The sequence below is a fragment of the Ptychodera flava genome, chromosome 12 (assembly GCF_041260155.1).
Source record: "Ptychodera flava strain L36383 chromosome 12, AS_Pfla_20210202, whole genome shotgun sequence".
Classification (NCBI taxonomy): Eukaryota; Metazoa; Hemichordata; class Enteropneusta; family Ptychoderidae; genus Ptychodera; species Ptychodera flava.
In genome coordinates, this window is record NC_091939.1 from 18,268,354 (window position 1) to 18,293,629 (window position 25,276).

Here is a 25,276-nt window from a genome sequence, read left to right on the forward strand (position 1 = left end):
ACTAAAAGTCCCACAGTGCTAAAATCATATTCATAAGTTCATTTGTTCCTTTGAATTTGCTGGTCTTTGAATGAGATATGAAATGTTCCATGGATCCATTCCAGCCAAAAATAGCTGTTAGCGTCCGTCATCCATAAATATAACTTGCTTCATCTTTTTTATGTTACATGTATGAGGATATGACCGACAGGTCCACAAGCACCCTGTCGACCGATGAAAAAAATTTCTTCTGACATCAAAGTTTTAACTAAATAAAGTGGTGAATTTTGAAGGCCTGAAAATAAAAATTGCATGTTTGTTGTTTTTCATTTAGAGTGTAGAGCGTTAACAAAGGACAAATTGGATATTTTGAAATGTAATACAGTGTGAAGATGATTTGTGTGTGTACTTGTATGGTGTCGGATGCAGTTGTTAGCATTGCCACATAAGACACTTGATTCATCAGTTTAACAGACAAGGTGCAATCATTATACATGAGTGGCGGATGTCAAGTGCCAAGAATAATTATGTCTTCTCTCTCTGTGTGTCATAAGGTAACAGCATATCCATCTGTGAGTATCAATTCATGTCCAACAGCAGCTCTTTTGCTGTCCACGACTCTCTGTGACATATCATCAATATTGACAGCTAACGAGGGGAAAAAAAAAATTGCAGGCATTTATGAGAGAATATTTTCCATTTGGTTTCAGTGTAATGTGTTTCCACTTGGATTTCACAGTGCTGTGTTCAAGCCGTACAAAGAATGAGCAATGCTGGCACTTCACAGGAATTTTATTAAATTTCGAAACGAAAATAATTTCTGGCATAAATGCACAATTTTTTATGTGCTGTTCTCGGTCATTGGCCCATGTTCAAAGAAGTTTGCTTTTAGGACTAAGGGACCAGAGAATGCACAGTAGAGGCTGAAGAAAAATGCAGACAGATAAAAAACTATTAAATCGATGATAAATGTACACTGATATTACAGAAAAACTGAATCTTTGACACTGTACTATAAATCGGTATATCACAGCTGCCTATATACTCTCTCATGAATTTTCTCAGTGAAACAGTATCATATATAAAAAATTGCAGGGATGAAAAATTTTATCCAAATTGTATGAGCTCTCAGTCTCTGTAATTTTTTGAAACTTAGGCGTTGAAATATTTCCCTGTGTAATATTCCATAACTCAGTAACACACGTGTGGAATGATATTGGATTAAATTTAACCACTAATTTGATTAAGCAAACTTGAAGAATGTTAAACATACTTGCCCAGAAGTTGGTTTCTTACACTGTTTATATCCTTCATAGCCAAAGCCACACCATGGGCACTACATGTTTTACAAGCTATACCTATTGCTTGGCAAGCCAAGAAGTGCCGCTATGTAGAGGGCCAATTGCTTCTCAGCACTGTACTCTTCATAGCATCCATTTCTAAAGTTGCCTGAAATTATCTCATGTCACACCAGAGACCCTGTAGTTTTTCTGTCTATGGTCGCACTAATGCTAATTCCATACGACAGCTCTTTCTCATCCCCACTTTCAGACTTCTTCATTTCAAGTCTGCTGTACAGTGCAGCAAGCACAATCAATGCCATAACCTGTAGTACTTTTAACCTGTTCACCCCAATTCCCTGTGAACAGATCCACAATCAGCACTGATAACAATGGGTTTGGGCCAAACCATGGTGGTGAAAGGGTTAACCTGTTCACCCCAATTCCCTGTGAACAGATCCACAATCAGCACTGATAACAATGGGTTTGGGCCAAACCATGGTGGTGAAAGGGTTAACCTGTTCACCCCAATTCCCTGTGAACAGATCCACAATCAGCACTGATAACAATGGGTTTGGGCCAAACCATGGTGGTGAAAGGGTTAACCTGTTCACCCCAATTCCCTCTGAACAGATCCACAATCAACATTGATAACAATAAGTGTTGGCAAAACCACCACAGTTAAAAGATCAACATCTATGTGTGCTGTGTAGTCTGATATCCGGTTCCCATTTTCCACCCCACCCCCCATATTTGCCAACCTTTCTGAACCACTTGTGTTGAGCACTCTGGATAGCATCTTTCATAGCGAATTAGTTTTCCTTCCATGTGATATTGTCGGCTAGTATTCCAGTGAAAGGCAGGTATTGTAATACATACTTGGCTAAATTAGAAAAAGTAAAGTTAGTTTTAGAAATGAATTTTACTCATGTACAATGAATATCCTATATCATAAATGACTTTTGATTTAGTTTTAAAACCAAAAGTTTGTTTTCATGTGACATAGGCCTAACCACATAATACATATAAACCAAAATAGATATATTACCAGTATTCGTATAATAGTATGTGTAGATGTATCCCCTAATGTAACCTGGAAAAAATCCAATGTAACCGGGAATAATCGAATTGAAATATAACCAAATCTGAAGTAAAGTTTCAAAAATTTAAATATACAATGATAATGTCAATCACAGTTTTTAAATAGTTCAAACAATCTTATCAAAGCTAAAAGCTTAAAGATTGATATGCAAATAAAATTCAAGAAATGTGTATTTTGTATAAATATCAAGCCACCTTGAAGTGTACCAATAGAATCCAGTCAGTTTAATTTATTCAAGGATAAAAAAATGTTTGTCATCTCAAATGATAATTTATTGAGATATGTGAGAGCTTCAGCCCCAGATTGATTATAATCTTGGTGGACTGCATTGTTATTGTTGGCTGTGTTGGTTTACATTCTGAGTGGTTGATCAGTTGACATGATGTACTGGCGTAGATTGCTATCAAGGACATCACTTTACTGATGTCATTAAAACAAGATTACACAGCCCAGCGTTGAAAGCTGTACTGCAACAGTCCAGCATGACAAGCTGTACTGCAACAGTCGAGCATTACAAGCTGTATTGCAACAGTCCAGCATTACAAGCTGTATTGCAACAGTCCAGCATTACAAGCTATATTGCAACAGTCCGGCATTGCAAGCTGTATTGCAGCAGTCCAGCATTACAAGGTGTACTGCAACAGTCCAGCATTACAACCTATATTGCAACAGTCCAGCATTACAAGCTGTATTGCAACAGTCCAGCATTGCAAGCTGTATTGCAACAGTCCAGCTTTACAAACTGTACTGCAACAGTCCAGCATGACAACCTGTACTGCAACAGTCCAGCATAACAAGCTGTATTGCAACAGTCCAGCATTACAAGCTGTATTGCAACAGTCCAGCATTACAAGCTGTATTGCAACAGTCCGGCATTGCAAGCTGTATTGCAACAGTCCAGCATTACAAGCTGTACTGCAACAGTCCAGCATAACAACCTGTACTGCAACAGTCCGACATTGCAAGCTGTATTGCAACAGTTCCGCATTCCAAGGTGTACTGCAACAGTCCAGCATGACAACCTGTATTGCAGCAGTCTTGCATTACAAGCTGTATTGCAACAGTCCAGCATTACAAGCTGTATTGCAACAGTCCAGCATTACAAGCTGTATTGCAACAGTCCAGCATTACAAGCTGTATTGCAACAGTCCAGCATTACAAGCTGTACTGCAACAGTCCAGCATTACAAGCTGTACTGCAACAGTCCAGCATTACAAGCTGTATTGCAACAGTCCAGCATTGCAAGCTGTATTGCAACAGTCCAGCACTACAAGCTGTATTGCAACAGTCCGGCATTGCAAGCTGTATTGCAACAGTCCAGCATTACAAGCTGTATTGCAACAGTCCAGCATTACAAGCTGTATTGCAACAGTCCAGCATTACAAGCTGTACTGCAACAGTCCAGCATTACAAGCTGTTTGCAACAGTCCAGCATTACAAGCTGTATTGCAACAGTCCAGCATTACAAGCTGTATTGCAACAGTCCAGCATTACAAGCTGTATTGCAACAGTCCAGCATTACAAGCTGTATTGCAACAGTCCAGCATTACAAGCTGTATTGCAACAGTCCAGCATTGCAAGCTGTATTGCAACAGTCCAGCATTACAAGCCGTATTGCAACAGTCCAGCATTGCAAGCTATATGAGATCCAATAACTTCCAGGACAATGTGCAGGGTATGTTTTAAGACCAAGTACCAATTACCGTCAGTCGTTGTGGGAGGACAAAGTTTCGTGTTTCACTTTTTTTGGCATTTTTTTGTGCATTTTGGTTGGACGTTCCTTGTGGAGAAAACTTTAGCATTATTCAAGATACACAACTGACAAAAACCGGGGTCAAAAGACACAAATATTCACAAAAATCATCAAGCTTAAAGGATAGCAACTGTTTCCTTGTATTGAGCTTTTTATCAACCCATCCTCCAATCCATGCCCCCCTCTCTCCTCCTCCTTCTCTTTCCCCCCCCTCTCTCCTCATCCTTCTCTTTATCACTCCATGCTTTTCCATTCACTCATTTTTCCATTCATCCTTGTCTATCTTCATAATAAAAATGTTGTGAAAATGTAAAAAACAATTCATCAAAGTTTCAGTAGATAAGGAAATCATGTTTGTTTCAGTGCTCTTTCAATGGCTGTACTGTCAAAGTCAAATTTTACCAAGTCACCTGTCCAAGTTTGTGCATAAAAAAAACAATACTGTCTCTTCAGTGTATTTTACTTTGCTAGAACGTAACCCAGTCTGCAAATTTTTGCTGGTTTGAAAGATTTAATGCATGAGGTCAAATGAAGTAATGGAAATTATTGTACTTGTAATATGCATTATAATGTCAGCAACACCGTGATATTTCAGTCAGAAGGCTGCTTATTCTATAATCTGCATTAAATATGACAGTTGGTGACACGGATTTGATTTGAGGTGGCTACTTGGTCGCATTTTGTAAAAGGGTGACCGCATTTGCCGCTATTCTGGAACAACAACATGCCCGTTTCTGTGAAAAGAGATTACGACAGACTCAATGTGTCATATTGGCAACTCTCTGCTTCTCTGGTCGTATCACAGAAGAACAGTGGATATTGACGGGAGAGTTGACGTGTTTTTCTCTATTTGGACAGATATGCAGAGACGTGCAGCATGTATATGTGTTGAGGCCTGTTGAGAAATATTAGCATGTTTCACTTGTTTTTGCGGAAAATAACTCTTACAATGTGCCTTTGACAGGGTCACAAGTTTAGATAATATCACAAACATTACTCATACTTTCTGTCCGAATGAAATATTGATATATTAATGTAAATGTGTCCATTTTCCAAAAAAAGGTGTGTTTATTATTGTGTGCTGAATATTTTGTAGGAAGTTCTATCTTACTTAGTGCCTGTCCAATTCAATTTATGCTGTCATTATTTGATTCAGCCGTTTATTGTGACAGACGTTGCGGCAGAATGTTGTTGATAGCTGTGTCACCCTGGCTGCATAGTCATCCTCCCCTTCACGAGAGTGGTCATGCCCATCATGGGATGTGTAGACAATTTGTATTATAGCAGCTATCAGCTTGAATTATTATAGCCAACAGCTAGATTTAAATTACCATTCCCATCATGCTGTGCAGGCTCATGAATATTAATCAGCAGTGTTCTCTCATTGTATTTTCAGTGTGACAGCGAGAGTGAAGAGGACCGGGTGAGTTCAACCCTTTCCATTGTTTTTATTGTCCGTCGTGTACAATGTTTAGTGGGCACTGGACAGCGTTCTAATTGTGCCTGCCAATATTCTTAATGTTACTGTTCTGGGCCAGCTCGTAAAAACGTTCAGAAAAGGGACAGTTTTGGTGGGAATCGAGTGGCTGCCGCCGTGTAGTCTTTGTAGCGGTGGTTTCCTGTGAGCGGTTGTATTAGGATGTCATCATTACTTTCCATCCAAGACTAAATCCAGTCGAACAGAGCCGTGTAACAGCTGTGTTATCGTGTCTACATATGCCCCTCGTAAATGCTTCGCACAGTTTTCCAGAGCAGCAGCAAAGAGTCCCAGTCGAGCCTTTTTCAGAATTTCACGCATTTTCACCCACTCTGTGTATCTGTGTGTGAGAGTATATGTGTGTGTGTGTACGTGTGTGTTTACGTTGTGCTCGGGTTCCACGCAGAGACCCTAGTGAAATTGTTATCTTTCAACAAGGTCACAAATCCAGCGAGTTCGATGTAGGGCTGTATTATTAGAGGGGCTTGGTGTTTTGCAAGGTTGTACACGCTGACCAATTTTGGCGATGTTAGCCAGCAGGAGAATGGGAAGAATTCGGCTCTCACAGGCCGTGTTGTGTTTTTTCTACGTGATTAAACTTCAGCTCATGAGAAGGCTCGCAAGTGATAGCCATGTTTGAGCGCTCTCCCCAGTTAAGTAATAGGTGTAAGTGTCCTATAACAAACAGCTTCTCCACAAATGAAGAGACTTGCTTTTCCAAATAGACTGGGGCTGCCTTTCTTTGTGCAAACCGTCTATCTTTACAGTGTGAGTAACTGTGATCCATTGTTGATGTATTTAATAGGTAGCTGCAACAATGTGAAGGTAGCAGCCAATTAGAGTTTCTATAAGCCTACAATGTTGACTGTGTAAAAAGGGGTCCACAAACATCACACTAATTACGGATGCTTTTCTCGGCGGAAAGAAAGGCTGAGCTGAAAAGAGAAGGGAATTAAGCCAGGAGTGAGACAGTGTATACGCAAATAAACACAGTGTATCCCAGAGGTTTTGCCCAAGGAAATTGTTAATATTGAAAGGTTGGTGTAATCAGCCTAACATGCAGGCTAGTTGCTCCCTAGGGGGACTATCTAACCTAGTGGCTATTAATCAGTTTTAGCTAGCTATGAAAGGGAATTAGGCAGGCCCTAAATCAAACTGCTGAGATGTTGCCGGCAGAAAAGCTGCCGCGCTACTCGATACTCAATGCAGGCTGTAGTCTGTTATGCGGAGTAATTTCGTGGCCGAGTGGACTTTCCAAAGAGGGGATGTCAAAATCGAGCAGGCTCACTGCTGATCTTGGGAAGAAACGGAGGAGACTGTTCGGGTTGTCTAATATCGCGTGAATGTCAGCAGTCACAGCACGTGCGGCAGGATCCCCACAATGATGCTTAGGAAAGTTAACATTTTTTTTTGGGTGGCGTTGGAAGAGGAAAAAAAAATGCATGCGGCTATGACAGGTCAGTATGTACAGTTCTGCCTACATTCTGTGCAAAGTGTCTTGTTTGGTGTGTTAAGCGGCTTGTGCAGTGACCGTTCACGGGCTGCCTTACAGCGGCAGTGAACTGGAAAGCTAGGTACGCTCGAGGTCCTGTTATTTTAGAAAAAGAGGGCCTTTTGAAATGGTTGACATACAAAACCCCATTTTGTGTCGTGTATAGTCTGGTGGTCAGCGGTGACGCGCATTGCTTGCCATGCCTTGTTGAGAATAGACCACTTGAAGGCTGGCTTTGTGGCAGGTGTAATAACATTGTGGGTAATATATACCTCCTCTCCTATTTCTAAGTAGAAACCAATCGACAAGAATGGAATGGACCTCAGCAGATGAACCCAGATTATTTTGTTTATTTCCCCCCAAGTACGAAAAAAGGGAAAAAAGGGAGTTCAAACACGAGACTCAAACTGAATACTGAGTTTGTGTTGTCATTTAACATTGGTTCATTGTTAGATTTCTGTACAAGGCAAAGGTGTTCATCGCTTGATGAATGGCTTTCAGTATCTAATCTAATCATGTACATTGCATGCGATTCTCCATTTCTTTTTAACCGGTTGGTTTCACCTTTACACAGGCAAAGTTTGCCGTAATCGTATGAATTTCACCTAAGGGGCAGAAGAAATTTGTTTCTTATCTGTGATAAAATTTCAAAAAAAAAGACAGGAGGGTGCAGTTTTAGAAAAAAACTGTGACATTTATAATTTTAGATTGATGCATCAGAGAACCAGAAACGCAGTTAAGGTATATTTTTGGCGTGAGCCATGATGTAGGAATATGCAAGTTGAAGAAATTGTGTGGTCGTAAGGCTGTACATGATGTGTGTTTGTCACAACATCGGACCAATTCAAGACAAATGACCATAAGATATTCATCTTTGCCGCCCAAATTCTAATACTTTTATCCAGCAGCATACTATGTAGCTGAAGAAACCCAAAACAATCATACGCAAGCAATGATAGAATTGAGGTCAACCTAGGAACAGAGATGTCTCGTTTAATGGGCCCTACCGTAGTATTTGACAGAATAAATACATAGTAGACTAGTATGTAGTCATCTCTCTGCATAGACCTACGGTTTGCAAACGTCTCAGCAAAAAACCACAAGTCTTCATGTTTGTGTATGTTGAGGGGGACATTTATTAATATATGGAAATGTATGCATGTCTGATGTCACCTCTTTCATGTCGCCACTCAATGACCTGACCTGAACGTAAAGTTGTTGTATTAAAAAGCAGCGGGTAGAAAACCCTGCGTTGCAGTAATAGATTTTCTTATTCATTAGTGGGATGTATTTATTTCAAAGAGGCAAATAATCAAAGCTCTGACTAATCCTGTCGTAAACTTTGATCATGAACTCTCCTGACCTCCGGTCATTTATCGTTTATTTATTTTTTCGTGTTTATCTCCCGTTTTAGGGGATCAGATAATAAAATGCCTGTCAGCCTCTTTGATAAACTGCCGCTCTGAGGATTCTGAGTTTTTGGGACAGTTTACATGACAAAAAGTTGTCTATTTAAATGCAAATTGAGTCCTGGAGCAGTTCAGCGGGAAAGGAGAACGCTGCATAATGCATTGAGGGTGCAGCCCCCTGACAGAAAGACCCCCTGGAGAATGCAGCATTAATGAAATGGTCTATTGCCCAGCTAAACCATATGAATAGAAACAGAAACAGACCCAGGCCCGGGAGTAAACACGGGAAGAGTTTCCTTAAATGGATGAGATTTTAAGCACTTGCAGATCTCAAGCGCCTGAATATGATGCTGACTTTTGCAGGCAGAGGCAACTTGGGAGGGTCATTCTACCCATCAGCGTTGCGAGTTTTCTTCTCTTGAGAAAGATTACCGCTGATAAGATTTCCGCATGTCTTTTTATTTCTTAAATCTCAGCCCTTGGACTGTCATCTTAGCCGTCTAAGTCTTGGTGTGTGGGAATCAGATATCTCAGTCTCTATTGAACGCTGATTGGAGTTTCCAAATTTGATGATTCCCCATTAAACTGAAACTTTGAGATTTGTCCGAAAATCCAAATTTTAAAAGGGGTGTGTACAACTGCTCTTTCTCAAAAACATACTGGCAGGCTTATACATGAACCTTTTACAGAAGTCTCATATTGGTTGAATATCGTTCCTGTGAACAGACTTGTTCATTAAAGATTAATTGAAGAGAGGATAAGAAGATTACAAAAAATCACAGCAAGAAGTGTGGCATCAGGAAAGAAAATAGAGAAAGCTCTGCACAAACATCTTGACAAGCCAGTAAATTTGTTGGATTGAAAAGTGATAGTTTCTTTTGCGGTGAACATCAGCTGACATTGCTCCCGATTGCTCATGTTTCCACGGTTCATCAGCGGTTGCCTTGGAAACTACTCTTCACGTTCACATGGGCTTTAATTTCTGGCTTGTGACTGGCAGGGTGTTTGTGACAGGCAGCTTTCTTACAAAAACGGCTGGCTAGAATTCAAGATTTGCAAATTGCGGGCTTGTCAGTTTTCTTTGAAGTTCACTTTCATAGATGATGTACCCTTTAATTTTGCTGATCATCATCGCTTCAGGATTTGCTCTTTTGACGTGGTGGCCTTGTGAAAAGTGACCTTGTGTTCCACAACAAGTATCACAATCATAAAGTGGCCTTCTCAAGATCATAAATAGGGCCATTCTCAAGCAATCGTGGAGTACCGTCGAAGAGGGGCCGCTGTCCAATTAGTTGCTGTGAGTTCTGTCAATATGCAAATTGTGTCACCTTCCTTGATGGGAGAGTGGAATTCTAGAATGACTTTGGAGTAATTCTGTTAGGTGAATTAGTATCAATATTGATAAGATCTTGCAGGTTGGATATCGGTTGCTGACTGTAAGTCCCTGGGAAAGACTTTATTATGAATATATCAACATACATCAAAGTAGGATAAATGAAATACAAAGTTCCCCAATTTGATTTTTGTCGGTCAACCATCGGCCATTTTGATTGATGTGGGATAAGGGACCTAGCTATCATGGTCTCTACATCATACATGGTGACATCATGATAAAATGTCAGCTAGATGTTTCAATTTGCATAGAACTTAAGCTGGGACCCGCTGTTCAGCAGTACTGTATTGTTTGCTTTCACAACTAGGAAAATATGAAACATCTCGTCACGAACAAGCTATACCTACACTGGCAATTTATAATACCCATACCAACCCTGCAATTTACAAACAATTATACAATACAGGCAGTGTACACACTTTTCTATCTTAATAGCAACGCATGGGTAAGATGCTGGTATACATCAGTGAATTAATTGAGTACCATGATAAAAATGCGCACTGTTATTTTTGGAAAACAACTTTAGCAGTCATGTGCTGACGCTATTTTGAGAAATTTGTTCTCTGCCGACATTCCTACTGTACCAGCGTGTACAGGTTTTGGTAAAAGTGCACACTGACTGTTAAACATGATTTTGCCATCTGACTGCAAAGTTTCACCCATCGCAGCAGCCCAAAATAAACCATGTTTACATCAGAGTAATGCACCCTGTAGAAAACGATTATTAAAAATGTCCCAGTCAGGACATTTAAAATACAGATCAGTTGCAATGCATGACCCTATGGGTCGTACCGTTATATCATGTAGACGGGGTCAAAGACTCCTGCATGCTAAAATGTCCCTATGAGGTTCTGTCCGTGCAGGATAGTATCCGTGCAGTAGAAGTAGAACCACTCCTTGTCACAGTGAGAAAACACATGTTGTTTGTGAGCTATTGAGGATTTCACAGCTCATGTATGTTTAAGATGGCAACCACAGTCTGTACAGCTTTGTTAGGATGTGTAGGACAGAACACTTGACATCGGTTACCGGCTTGTTTGTTTTTGTGTGGTTGTTTGTCATTTCTTCTCCACAGGTTTTGGCACCAACCGGGGGCTTTCATATTATAACAAGTGTTATTTTCGGGAAAAGGATCCGGAATACTTCATGTTGTCCTGCAGTGCCGAGTACTTCACTCACATCAGATTTCACTTTTGATACTGCTGAAGGTCAAGCCACGTATGGATACGCGATGCCTCTCACAACAGTGGTCGCTTACAATTTTTAGTGCCATATTTAACACCGTTCACCGAATCTTAATGGCAAATGAAACAAAACATTCACCCGTGCATTGTCAGTGTAAACTCTTCCTGGCGATTATTTAGTCCAATTAAACCTCATTGATATGCCCTCAGGGAAAGCCATTGGCCCTGGTCACTCTCACAGCAAAATTATTAAATTTCTTGAGTTCTTGAAGCAGTTACACAACAGACCAGTGATGTTCTCACTTTCTAAAAGAACGATGTCGCCAGATAACGAGAGTGTGGGCCTCATACTCTCACCAGGAAAGGTGTCAGAGGAGAGAGCTCATCATGGATGAAACCTCTCAGTATCGAATCTTTTGAATGTGAAGTGGCCGTGAGAGGTGTCAGACATCGGAAGCAGTCGATGCTGTCTGAAACGGTTGTCAGTGCTGCAGATACCACGTCAAGGAAGATCTAGTATTCGTTCTGATCGCTATCGATGTTAACAGCTCGTTGTGACCAACAGAAAGAAAACAATTGGGGAGTGCAGTCTGGGCATCATGTCTGGGAAATAACCTTGTCGATTTGCCTGAATCTCTCTTTAATCAAGGCAAAATTACAGGTCTGGTTTCCGTTTAGCCAAGCTCAGTGGTGTACCAGAGCAAGAGCCACTTTTGTGTCTAGATTTAGGCTGTTCCACTTGAACCAGGCCGCAAAAAAGGTCACCCACTTTGTTGATTTTTTAAAGGTGTTTTTCTCTGTGTTTCTAGCCTGTTGGTTTGTTATGGAATGTCTCCTGTTTTTTCCCCTTTTACTTAACCTTTCAGCTTGTTATTATGTATTACCTGTCTGCGGAGGCGGTAATCTCTGTATGCCCGTATTTTATTTGTTCCATGTTTTTTGCTGCTTGGTGGACTTCCATAAAGGCATGTTTTGTTGTCCGGGTGACCTCGGGTACTCAGTCACTGAGGTCAACCTGTCCTCTTTGCGTGACTTTTTGCCACTATTTGTATTTACTGCCTTTTCCTCTGACCCAAGCAAACGACTCCCTTGAACTGCCCTCTGGCAAGTTTGACCATTCTAACCCCGGTGAAGAATTTATCATTCGGATTTGCATGGCATGTGCCTAATGTGTGAAGGTATCAATTATGTGAAGGTGTGCGGCGGAGAGGAATGTCTGATTTGGTCAGCAGATAGGCACGATTGACCAGTTTTCAGCAGGACACAGAGATTTTTTCACTTGACACATGCAGTGAAGTTAACTCATCTGACGTACCTGTGTTCAACTGGCATCTGCTGAACAGTTCCACATCCAGACGAAAATCAGGTATATGTTTATTTGTCCACACCTATAAATGATTTGCCCACATGTCATTTTAAGGAAGATAACTGGAATACCGACTTTGTGTTCTGCCCCAGAACCACTTGTTCACGGACTGACTTTGATTCATGTTGTTTATGTTGGATTGTGCCAATGTTCCTTCTTTTGAAGAGGGGGATTTTGAAAAAAAGTGGAATCACACTAAAAGAGGATGAGGAATCCTTTCCCTCTTCTCCTCAACCTTGATGGAAGATTGATGTTCAAGATCAGAAATCGTCACCAGTTTTATACAAGACGCTGTGTTCCGCTTCACCAGTCATGCATTGTGTTTGTTTGAGTTGCGGTTGTGTAGGCAGAGCTGGCCAAAAAAAAAAATACTTTCAAGGTATTTTAAAACAAAGCTGATCAAACAGAGCCCAAGCCAAACTTCCATAATGATAGTTATTCTGGGTAGTGGGAACCTCATGTAGATGCAAGATAGCACAACCCGGTATGCCTTCAAAGGGGTCATGGATGTGTCATGCGGCAGGAATTTACTGCGCTGTGAAGTGCGATGTGGATCAACGGTTTGAGAATTAACATTATTAACATTTAGAAAGGGATGCTCCGAAGAGGACTAGGAAGTCTGATTAAAGTTATGATAAGATGAGTGAGTGACAGTTTTCAATAAGTTGTTCAATAATGCCGTATCTGTGTTAATTTTATCATTTACGTCAATGAAGAATGCATGCATTATTTATACTCAACTAAGTAAATGAGTTTTTCTACCCTCTATGCATCAAACTATTTGGTCTGCAATTTGAACCATGGACATCAATTGAGGGGACCTCTCCAATGTTTACATAGGATGTCAAAAGTAATATTTTCACTTCCTAATCGTTTTTAGATCTCACAGCATCTAGTCGGACATGTCCTTACATCTCACAAATCTGAATTCTTTAAAAGAAGATTTGTCATGTCTCTCTTTTACAAGGGCAGCTGTTTTGACTTCCGAATTCAGTGCTAAAGAAATTCAAAGGTTTTCAACGTTCAGAATGTGGAGTGTTCGTGTTGTTAAGTTGTGTACAGCAGACAGATTTGAAGAGCTGTCAAATATTGGCGAAAGGAACATAGAAACCATAAAATATGTAGCGATAAAAGCGGTGCAAATTTGGCCGTAAAAATTGAAGTTTTTCACACTTTTCAAAGTTGCCAATCTTCAAATCTTTGAGGAGCAGCAGGTGCTGTTTGTACATACTGACCAAAACCTGATACGTGATCACCCCTTAAAGAGTCGGTAAATTGGAGATTGGGTTTTTAAATTGAAGATGGAGGCTTGTCAAATCGTCAGCTCTGAATCGGAGCGAAATGCCACAATATCTGCCAGGTTATATAAATAGTGGACGCATGCATAGCTCTCACAGTGAAAATTTGAAATGCAAACAGTAAATGTGAGAAACAAGTGGGTGGTTGAATGTATATATAGCGTGGGTTATCGCATATCAAGAACTTGTACCAAACGTTTTTTGACTGAAGCTAGCTATGGATAATTCATGAAAGAGAAAATGTATAGAATTTTCCACATAAATTTACATGTATGTTTACACACACATATACATGTGTGTGTGAGTGTGTGTGTGTGTGTGTGTGTGTGTGTGTGTGTGTGTGTGTGTGTGTGTGTGTGTATATATATATATATATATATATATATATATATATATGTTTGCATACTTTGATACAATCTAGACATTTGAAATTCTATGTAATAAATTTGAATACATGCGGTAGGTTTGTGATAATGGTCACAGTTGGTGCAAAACCCGAATGGTAATAAGTCTTCATATTCTTATTTCAGAATTATTATTGTCCTCTTTGTCTGATGCAAATTTCTCTGGCATTATACTTAGCATCAGAATGAGTAAATCATTTTATGGTGTTTTTGCATGATTAAATGCAATTACACGCTGTGTGAGGTGTTATTTTAGGAAGATAATTGGAGTTCCATATTTTTTGTATCCGAAATTTATGCATGCAAGTTTAAAGTAGTGAATATTTGAAAAGAGCTGTGCCAATGAAAATGATGAGTGGCAGCAATGCAAGTTGTTCTTTTTCGGTTTTTGCAATAAGACGTGAAAATATACAGAGAAAAAGTACATAACTGTCTTCATCGCCGAGCTGTTGGCGGATGATTGGAATGGCCGGATAAAAATACTCACCATTGTCAGTGCTGGTACAGCATTCGCCAGAAACGATAAATAATACCGGTGACGTATCACAAATAAGTGATGGGTGACAGTATAGTTTTTAGTACCCAGAATATGGGAAAGTGTCGTGCATGCAAATCAGATGCCCGGAGCCTCTGAAACACCAATTTCAACAAAAGGAATATTCAATCCTAAAATGTGCCTTCAAAATTTTTGTCACGGTGATCAATAATGAATGTAGATACTATGCCTTTAAAAGTGTTACGAAAATAGATAAAAAACAGCTGGTGTTCGGAGGATTATATGTTTCTATTCACGTAATATAGATGCAAAGAAAAAAAACCACTGAAGACTGGTACATGCAAGTGTGTAGTTTCTAACAAATTCAACAAATATTAAATGCCATACCTGCTTTGAAATTTTTAGGAAAATACGTAAAACGTGGTCATAAAATTTTAGTAGCGGCAATTGTCTAGGTCATATGTATGCTTTGTTGGTGTAATTTTTTCTGTTTGAAAAGGCAGCGTATATTGAATATGCCCCTGTATCAGCCAATGTAAGCTTGAGGCCGGCTTTCAATGTTAAAAAGTTGTGGTTGATGGAGGGGGGGGGGGGGAGTAAGGACGTCTTCTAGGGTTTGAAGCTGTAAACTGTCACTTAAACTGTAATCAATAGAGAATCGGCCAACAGCCTCATTTCCTTCAGACAAGAGTTTTTTTCTCCAGCAATGCTGAGTGTAGTGGTTGCCAAGGCAGGGATAGGTCATAACTAAGGGAGCCGTAGACTGTTATTTGACACCATTCCTCGGATATTGATCCATCACTTGTCTAATAATTGCTCGCGCATTTAATGGTAAAAGTCCTAACAATTAATTGTCAATAACACGCTGGCAGCTAGACACACATCACCGATGATTGGTTGACAGTTATGAATATTTTATTAAGTACAATCTACATGAGAAGGTCCCTCGTGGAATGATTTTCAAGGTGGAGAGGGAAAAAAAAAAGTGAGTGTGCAATCTTGCTGCTGATGTCTTCGTAACTGGCATTGTGTTTATTAGCTGAGAAAATTACATTTGGATGAACTCATGTATTACATCAACTCTCGATCCGAATGAGTGCTCCGTCAAGTAAATCATCGTGATCAGTTTGAAACGAAGAATATGAAGATCTAATAGGTATCTGCTTCATCATACATGTACGTATATGTGTGTTGTTTTTACGGGGAAGGGGGCAGAAGTTTTGCGAGGGAAATAATTTTTGACACTGACGACGGTGCCTGATTTCTTCTGAAGTCTTCTGAATGCAGATGCACGATCTACTGTCTTCATTCTCACAGCGAAATTGATGCGCCACGATTGATGAAACATTGAACGCCATTAGTGAGAGTAGTTGTGAAGTGTCTTTTATTTACATGGTTCCATAACGGACAAATGGGCAGTGTTGTTGGTGTGCGGCGACGTTGTCCTCTGTGTTTGTTTCCTTTTCTGATTAATCTGTTCAAAGACAAAGGGCAGTTTGAAGTTACTTTATTTTTGAACCCAGCACTCTTTGTTTGGCCAGTAACCTCCTCCATTCCACATTAAATTTGAAAATCACAACACTGTTTGCTCACGGATTCTTCGAGCACATAGCCTGTGTCGACTGAAATATATCCTAGATACGACAGACATGACTTTTGTCTGCAAATATGGCTATTCTTTTGTTGCGCTGGCTGTGTTTTTTTTTCTCCCAATCCATCATGCAGTGCCCCAAGGTATGTTATTATGTGCTGGCCCTGGTATTTGAACCAGCCGTATCACTGGAAGACATTACAATCAATAAAAGTCTCTGGAAGGGAAAAACCATCGTTGTAATGAAATGTAGGCCTGCTTCAATACGCCCTGCAGCTGTAATTTACGCTGCGTGTAGACTTTGGAAATTTGTCGCTTGTCTCCAATCCATCCCTTCTATTTTCTCATGTTTGGCTTTGAGATGAAGTAATTACAACCTCTAGGCCTTTGTGGATTGTCTTTACACTTGATATAAATGTCGTATTTTGATGAACTGTCCCACCGGGGCATATTGTCAAAGGCGCTGGCATTGTTCCGCAGCAATTGAGTTCGTTTTAATTTAATGTACTGTATAAAAGTGAGACATTGCATTTCTATAAAGTAATATTGTACACGCAACAATGGCTCTTTCTCTGCGACAGTTCTTTGTCGGAAATCAATTGCAGTGTGCAATTCAGATGTGAATCGTATTCACATTGGTGTGTGTGTATGTGTGTGTGTGTATAGTAAGGCTGGGACCTTGCACACCTGTACCCAGCCTAATAACAAATCGTGAGCGTGAATGGGGATGTCAAAATGCCCAATTGAAAGTCAGATTACTTCAGTAATAAACATCTGTGTTCCAGGCAGTTTTAAAAGCCAGGGCTTGACTGCAACATCAAACTTACATTGTGAATTACAAGTACAAAGTGTGAGTGTGCGCGGTAAAAATTTTAAAGAGGAATTCTATTAACACATAACTTACCAACTCTTCAAGGATAATTTGGATTCACTTTATGTATGGCATACAGTTCAAACAGGAATTATAATGCAATAGCATCTGCACTAGCCTTGTTTAGTGTTTTATTTTTAAAAATGTAAATTAAAATAATACAGAACTAATGTAAGGGTGAAAAATATGCAAGAGAAATTTAAATGAAACAAAATTTATTTTAAATCAGTCCATGTGTAATATATTCAATATGATTTTCAAAAATGTGAAGTACTCATTCAACTTCAGACTTGTCCACATCAAATTTACATTTTTTCGGGGGGGGGGGGGGGGGGGTAAAATGCTGCCGTTTATTTTTATATTGTTATACTTGCAGATTGATCTCTGTAGTTAGAAGAGTTCATCTCAAAATATAAGCAAATACTGTCACAGATTATTAGTGAAATAGCAGCATAAAGAACCTTCCAGATGTAAGAATGTGAACTGAAACACGATTTGAATATCATAGTAACGCCAAAGATAAAATCACATGATACAACTTTGCTTAGAGAATGATCGAGTTAAAAAATGTTCATTGTTATTGGTTACTCCACTATTGATATCAAAGATTAATTTTGTAATTTTCAGATAATTAAGTATTCAACATGTTATCTATTGTATCTCTTGTGTGAAATCTTTTTGAAAAGTGAAGAAAAAATAGGTGGGCTACTGTCACTTCTTTTTCATAATATAGATTCAACGCTTCCCTGTATTGTGACAGAAAATGCCAAGCAATTTTGATTTTCAAGGACTGGTAAATTTTAGTCAGTCGAATTTTCAACCGACAACTTTGCTTTGAAGTAGCAATTTTCAAATTAGTAATTTAAAAAAAGCCAGTATTTCAAAGTTCCTTTTAGTATTAAATGTGCCTCTGTGAAGCCTTTTGACTTTCGCATTTGAAGGGCATATTACGTTAATCACAGAAGTGCTGCTGTTACTCGCCCTTTTGAGCAGTCATGTCAATTTGCAAGTTTACCCTGGTTTTCTTTGGGTTGAGTAATGTGAAACATGATGAAGATAGAGATTGTGTCATGGATGTTGTGATCATCAGTCGGAGCAAATCCCCCGACTGACTTTCAATATCGTCTCAACTCTCTTGATAACCGCATCTTATTTATCAACTAAATTACGATGTTAAAATTCTGTCAACATTACTTTAAATTATTAACGCATCCTGATGAGATGCTATCTTAATTAGATGGAGCCGTACATACAGATCCGAGGTGCCCAAACACTGATCTCATCTCTAGCTTTTCAGGTCAATTCAGCGTTCGTCAGGCGTGTTTGTATGTTTTATATCTGTCAGGGTGAGTCAACTCCCTGAGCATACTCTTGTCCAATCTTGGATGTTTTATCAAGTATATCAAGTAACACAAAAAGATTCCTCTGCATTTAGGGTTCTCTCCTTGATCATGCTCACACCAATTTTTCAGAATTATACTTCGCTCAGACATAATTCATCAACTTGATCATTTTTCTTCTGCAAATATGTGAAGCTATAGGCTTCATGCCAGTAAAGCCACTGTCTGGTTTGCCACTTCTCCTGGCCACTTAACTCTTAGCAGTTTTAATCTTTTATGATCTCTCAACTTTTGTATTTTCTGTTTTTTAAATGGCTGATGTGCAAAAATAGTCAATGCTTTATGTATATCAAAACGGCAGTGACACTCTCGTACCATGTTCCCAACATGGAAATTGTTAGTTTTCTGTTGATGATGATGATGATGTTGATGATGATGATGATGATGATGATGATCACGGTGATCACAACGATGTCGACAACGATTGGAATAGTGATGATGATGATGATGATGATGATATTGGTGACAATTCCTATTTAATTGAAAGACTTGATTTCAGGCTTATGAAATTCCAACTATTTTACTTCTAAGAGGTTGCTGGGACACCGCATAGAAGGTTGTTGCTGGTTTTAGGCACAAAGGCTGGATAAATTTGTTGAGGATTTACAATTCCCTCAAGCACTTCTAAATTACACCACCTTTCTCAGTGTGAAAGATTGGAGCCGTGTTTGTTTTGGAATTGAAAACCTTGTGGCTCACAAAAGAAAAGCATTTGATCTGTTGACCCCAGTGTGAACTTTGACCCTGTTGACCAGCAGTGTTGCCATTTCAGCCTCTGTTTCAACACCTGTCAACCACATCCATGCAGTTGGCCCGGTAAGTATCTGACGCATTTTTGTAGTGTCGCCCAACGAATATACATAATGTCATGGATATGAATCCAGAACTTTTGAGAAAATGCTTTCAGGAAAAGCATGGAACTGTTTTTCGTAATTATATGGTGTTTGTATAAGTACAGGGCAGACATTTTGTTAAGAAGTCAGAGAGGCGTTTCATGCCCCCTGGATAGGGTAATTGGAAAAGGTTGATGCCTACAAAATCTCGGTAAATAGCCCTAAGGAGAGTAGCAAGAGAGGTGGAGGAATTTCATTTGGTGCGTAGCGTCGCCAACAAGGGGTTTACTGATGATATTTCCTCCAGCTATTGGCTATTGAATTCCTGTATTGACTCAGCCTTGTAAAATTGACCAGCGATGAATGTAAAGTGGGTTGTAAAAAAAGAGGGCATTAGAGAGAGGAGAGAATTTATAGGGCTATCTGAAATGAGCATGTTACATGGTACATTGATACTGTTCTGTGAAATACCCTACCTCTCGGGCAGTTCAATAGCCATAAAGCTTAAATTACACACAGTAGCTATAACTGACCAGAAGTACAAGACAAGAAGCCTGATATTTTTAGCTCTTATTCATCTGTGGGATTATTTTGAACGAACGTAAATTATATGAAGCTTGGTAGTGAAGTTATGGACTGCAGTTGCTGACCTCGGGTTAGTGGCATGTTTTAACTGACATGCAGAAAGTATCGAGGATTTAATGTTGTCAAGAGTGCCTTGTGCGTACAAACCATCGTCCATGGTTTGTCTTGTACTGCAAGTTCAAAGATATTTAATCTGTGGTGAATTGTCTCAGTGTTACATGTACCTTGTTATGGAAGTGGTTCATGCTAGCTCGTTACAATTAATGGAGCATTGAAATCAGCATGTTTATCTTTTGTTTCAGCGGAGGAGATAGTGGATGCCATTTTCCATTCAGTTTTCAAAATGACGCCATATAATCTTTATGAGGGCAAAGAATTGTGTTAGTGTAAAATTGTACTTTGTCGTATTAACTCCCACTCTACTAGCACGTTTTTTGAAATTACAGGAATAGACATTTTTAGTTGATTTGATACAGATATCTGAGACTGATGGATGCGTGAGTTACACATGTCAAAGGCCAAAAAGTCATAGCATACATAGATGAGATAGTTCTTCGTGTGTGCTAGTACAACCATAGTTTTACTTCTGTCGTCTTCAAACATCTTGAAATTTAATTTTGTTGTCGATGTCAACATCTTCTGCTGTAATCGGCTTCTTTTTCTCCTCAGCATTACACACGCTCAACTATCCTGATAAAGGTGCAAATTATGAGTGATGACAAATTAATTAAAAGGTCAAAATTTCCCGGTACACAAAAATGCTTGTCAGATTTTACTGCTAATAACTAAAGAAGGAATGCAGTGAGCAAACTGGGCAGGGTTTTATCATCTGTATCTGCTATTCTTATAACCAACAATATGTAGAGCAGAAGAAAACATGCATAAGACAGTTGTGAAAAGAAGTATAGAACGCAGGCTAGAAACTGAGAATATTATACTTTCAGATATTTTACATGTAGTTTATCTTGGATAAGTCAGTGCTGTTTGTAGAAACTTGCAGTATGTTATTTGTATTAATCAGAGGAGCTGCTTGCCAATTTGCAGTGGGCAGCATTACCACATAGATGATATTTTCCCACACCTCCAGTAGCTGATTCATTCTGCTGTACCAATCTTGTCACTTGTCAAGCCAACACCCAAGAATACTTATATGCATAGTGGCGCTCAGACGAATTATCAGTATGCAACGTCCTTCACTTAATTCAATACTGGGATGTGAATTCAGCTGAACAGGTCCCCTCAGCAGCGCCATTTGTGGCAAACAACTTGACATGATCTAACATCATCAATGTAGAGGCTCCACTGTTCCAAATGGTCTGTATGAAGTCACGTCTCAACGGTAGCACTGTGGCAATTAGTTTGCATTGACAATTTGTCCACTTCAAATTTCGCATTACAAAGGCAGTCAACGTGTAGAATGTCGTATTGCATGCATTGGAGTAATTCCGCTTGGGATTTAAATGTGTCTCAGTCTGCGGAGTGGGAAATTCTGACCTCTGCTTCTTTACTTCAATGGACCTCTTGTTTCAACTTCTGATAAATCTTCCAGCTGTTGAAACAACTCATGTGTATTTGAGTTAGAACTATTATCCAAACCTATCCTCATCACTCAGATTTGTGGGACACATTCTCTCAAATAACAACATAACTCAGTGATAACAGATACAGAGTTTGTTATGCATCAATTTTAATATGTTTGCTCCAGTCAGTGTGATCCAATACATCATTGATTCATATGTGCTGCCCATATGTGCTCATACCATGAAGTACCGGTACTGTGTTAACCAAACTTAGCCCTGCTCATGTACCGATTTCACTTTTCAAATAGCGTTTACATGCAACTTCCTCTTGTACTCATTGCCCAGTTAAAATACACATTGTTTCACACCCGTGATACATTGAAGCACATTGTTTCTCACAAACATACATTGTAACACATTGTTTCTACACATTGTAGCACAATGTTAGTGCCCATTTAAAATACACATTGTTTCACTCCTATGATACATTGTAACACATTGTTTGTCATCCATAAGACATTGTAGCACATTGTTACTCATTGCCCATTTAAAATACACATTATTTCATTTCTATGATACATTGTAGCATAGTTTCTCACCAGTAACACATTTTAGAACATTGTTATACATTGTTTCACACCCATGATACATTGTAGCACATTATTTCAACACCATGATACATTGTAGCACATCGTTTCACACCCACAATACATTGTAGTGCATTGTTTCACACCTTCAGGGCCTTTAAAACATTTGCAGCATGTTATATATTCATTCCTCTTTTTAAGAGTTTTAGCACACTATTTCTTACTCATATCAAGTCAGAAACATTTTTAATATAATTTCATAATAGTTCTCCATATTGGCACATTCATATTACCTTTATTGAGAAACAAGTGTATGACATTGTTGCTGTATATGATCATTGGGTCGAAAACATTATTGTTGCCCACATTTTCAAGAAGCTTAAACAAATATAAGTATACATAATTGACAAAGTGTCTAAAGTGAGCAGCTTTGTCGCGTTTTAACCTTTCTCAGTCTATTTCCCGTTATTTAGTCTAAATAGTTGAATATGACAAAATTAAATATTACGCATATCGTACACCATGCTTTTGAATAGAGTAAAACAGATGTTCATACTTTAATACGTGTCGTTAAAATTAAAACTTTTGTAGCTCTGCCATTTGAGTTGTGTTTCTTGGGTATTTGAAAATGATTGATACGATCTCACTTTTGAAATATCAAATTTAAAGTAAGTCGATGTTAAAACTACCCTCTTGAAAAATTGCATAAAATTGCCACCATCTATTGTAGTATTGCAATTTACTGCTATGTTTGGTCTCTAATTTCACATTATGCTACCAACTCAGCATCTGGTGTTGCGCAATAGTCTCTTGAAATATGCATAAAACCTTCTCTATCCCTACCCGGTGTGCCTGCTGCGCTGACATACTAGCATTGCTGTTCTACAATCCCCTGATGTGCATGAGCCCACAGGGATTACTTGTGGAAGAGGTATTTCGGTCAGCCTAATAGCCATGGCAATTGCAAAACTGTGGTTTTGTACTGTCAGAGCAATAATTGACAGCATTGACACTCCGTGATACTGCAATTCGTGGTTCAAATTGCAGATGGGTTTAAATCATTGTGGAATTGGAATGAAGTTGGCTGCATGTTTAGGGGGAATCGATATGCCTTCTGCCCATGTCATAGTAGTATTAGGACTGCGTGGTTGCTTGATGGTCTTTCCGTGCGGTGGATTTTTAAGTGCAGACATTTATTATGCTTTAATTTCTTTACTAGTGTGAGCTTTATGGTACAATTTTTCTTAGTCTTTAACAATTTAAATGTTGATTTCCATGCATTAGGGCATGGTCGTAAAGTTCAATTTAATATTGCTACACAATCAGAATGGTTTGCAGAAAGTTATGGTTGGTAAATGACTTTGTAAATGAAGCTATTCATTATGACTGTTTATCCTCTGTCTCCACAGTGTTGTAACACTCCCCCGAGACCCAGAAGTCTAGCTTCCATATTCCACTCCACTGTTTTATGCCACCCTAGGGAGCTTTATCCAGATCCCCTGGATTTGCAAAAAATACCCAATCTGATTAGCGATGTGTTTATTCCCCCGTTATGTGTCAATATCAGAAATTGCATTACTGAATGCACTTACACATCTTGCGCAATGAAAATATTGAAATTTTGATGCTGTTTATCAGACATTAGTTATTAAATTTTAATTTCTGGGAATGAGATAATAGAACAGTAATTTTTTTGCCGCTACTGACTCAAGATCCGGGGGAATAATTAAAGTCACGGCTGTGTCATGTATCATCGATTTTATCCATGAATGTTTTCCCATCTCTCTCCTACATATAAATTGGATGTTGATACAAAGTGACTCGGAGATGAAAATCCAAGACTTCTCTTTGCATTGCCTGTTATTGAAGATGACTGTGATTTGCATTGGGTTTCATCCGTACTATCACATCAGTTGACCCTTCCCCATGTAGCTGTGTCACCGCTCCCGGCAATCCTGAAAACATAATCGCTCATCTCGCTCTGGAAATTTCGGATCATCGAAAGGAAAATTGTGACTCTCTCAAAAGGAAAAGACCCCCCCCACATAATGCAGAAGATATCATGAATTATGAACGGTGAAAGTGATATCGCTTTTCTTGGCCAGGCTGATGATATCAAAATTGACAATAAGGCAAGTCATTTGATGCCTCTGGCCCCCGGCAAAGAAGTATTTTATTGAAAGCGAAGAAAAGGGCATTTTTTTTCTCTCTGCTTTTAGATGATCATAATGTAAAGGAGTATAGTAGGGGAAAGGCAAAATACTATCATCAAAGACCGTTATTTTATTTTCAAATACATAGTTTTGACTACAGTATGTTTGGTTATGCAAGAGCCGAGGTGATTATCATGTACAGGGGTAAAAATGTTAAAAATTCTCTGCAGACTGAATATTCGACGTGTTTTATCTCCGGATAGCGAGATCACTGACCCCAATTTTGTCAGAACGGCGCAAGTACAGAAATAAAATGAGACTTAATAATCAATATCTATTCCCTGTGGAAGGGATAATGAGCAACTGATAAATTGTATTAATTTAGAAACAGTTTCCCTGACAAATACAGTGTAAATGATTTATTTGAGATGCCGGAGGGTCGTTAACTTTGAAAATGGGGGTTTTGTCACATGCTGGTTGTATTATATAGCTGTATTTTTTCCATTGGAGATAGAAGAGTGCAGACTTGCCAAGCCATGCTGGTATTGCTGCGGTCAGATTTCCCAGTATGGATCAAGTTTTTCCAAGCGAAATCTCTGTATGACATCGTAAACCCACGCTAAGCTTCACCCTAAAGGCATATGTAACGGCCTTATCCCTTAATGCTGCCAAGACAGACTCAAAACCACAGGAGGAGGACACTGATTCCAATTAGTGAAACACTTGGTAAAAAAAAATTAAAAAAAATTGAGTCAGATGTGAGAAACAAAACTATAATTTGTAGTTGCTCTCTGCACACGACAAACTCCTGGCTTATCTCTTGAAGGTTTCAACTTTGCATTTCTTATTTTCTTATTCCAAACATCGAAGATCTGATTATAGTCTGCAGGAAGAGTTATAGGCAAGCCAGGGTTTTCATTATTCATAGCCACTGATAAAGAAGACAAACCGAGTCAGCGGAGACTATCGCCGTTTGGTGATTTATCCCTGATTGTACAAGATAGAAGTTACCAAATTTAAGATAGGAATTGAGATAGAAGACTTCATTAATAGTCCTTATTACGCAGATAGTTGTACCAGGGCCCTAGAGGACTGGAGTCGTT

The 25,276-nt window shown here is 39.1% G+C and overlaps 1 protein-coding gene across 7 annotated transcripts in view; it reads left to right on the forward strand.

Moving 5' to 3' along the window:
* The window catches only part of LOC139145256 (autism susceptibility gene 2 protein-like), a 125,266-nt gene that overhangs the window by 73,621 nt on the left and 26,369 nt on the right, over positions 1–25,276 (forward strand). For all 7 annotated transcript variants that reach the window (XM_070716296.1, XM_070716297.1, XM_070716298.1 and 4 more), the window contains one exon: positions 5,511–5,537. In XM_070716296.1, coding sequence (XP_070572397.1) covers positions 5,511–5,537 — 27 coding nt within the window. The remainder of the gene's footprint in view (positions 1–5,510; positions 5,538–25,276) is intronic.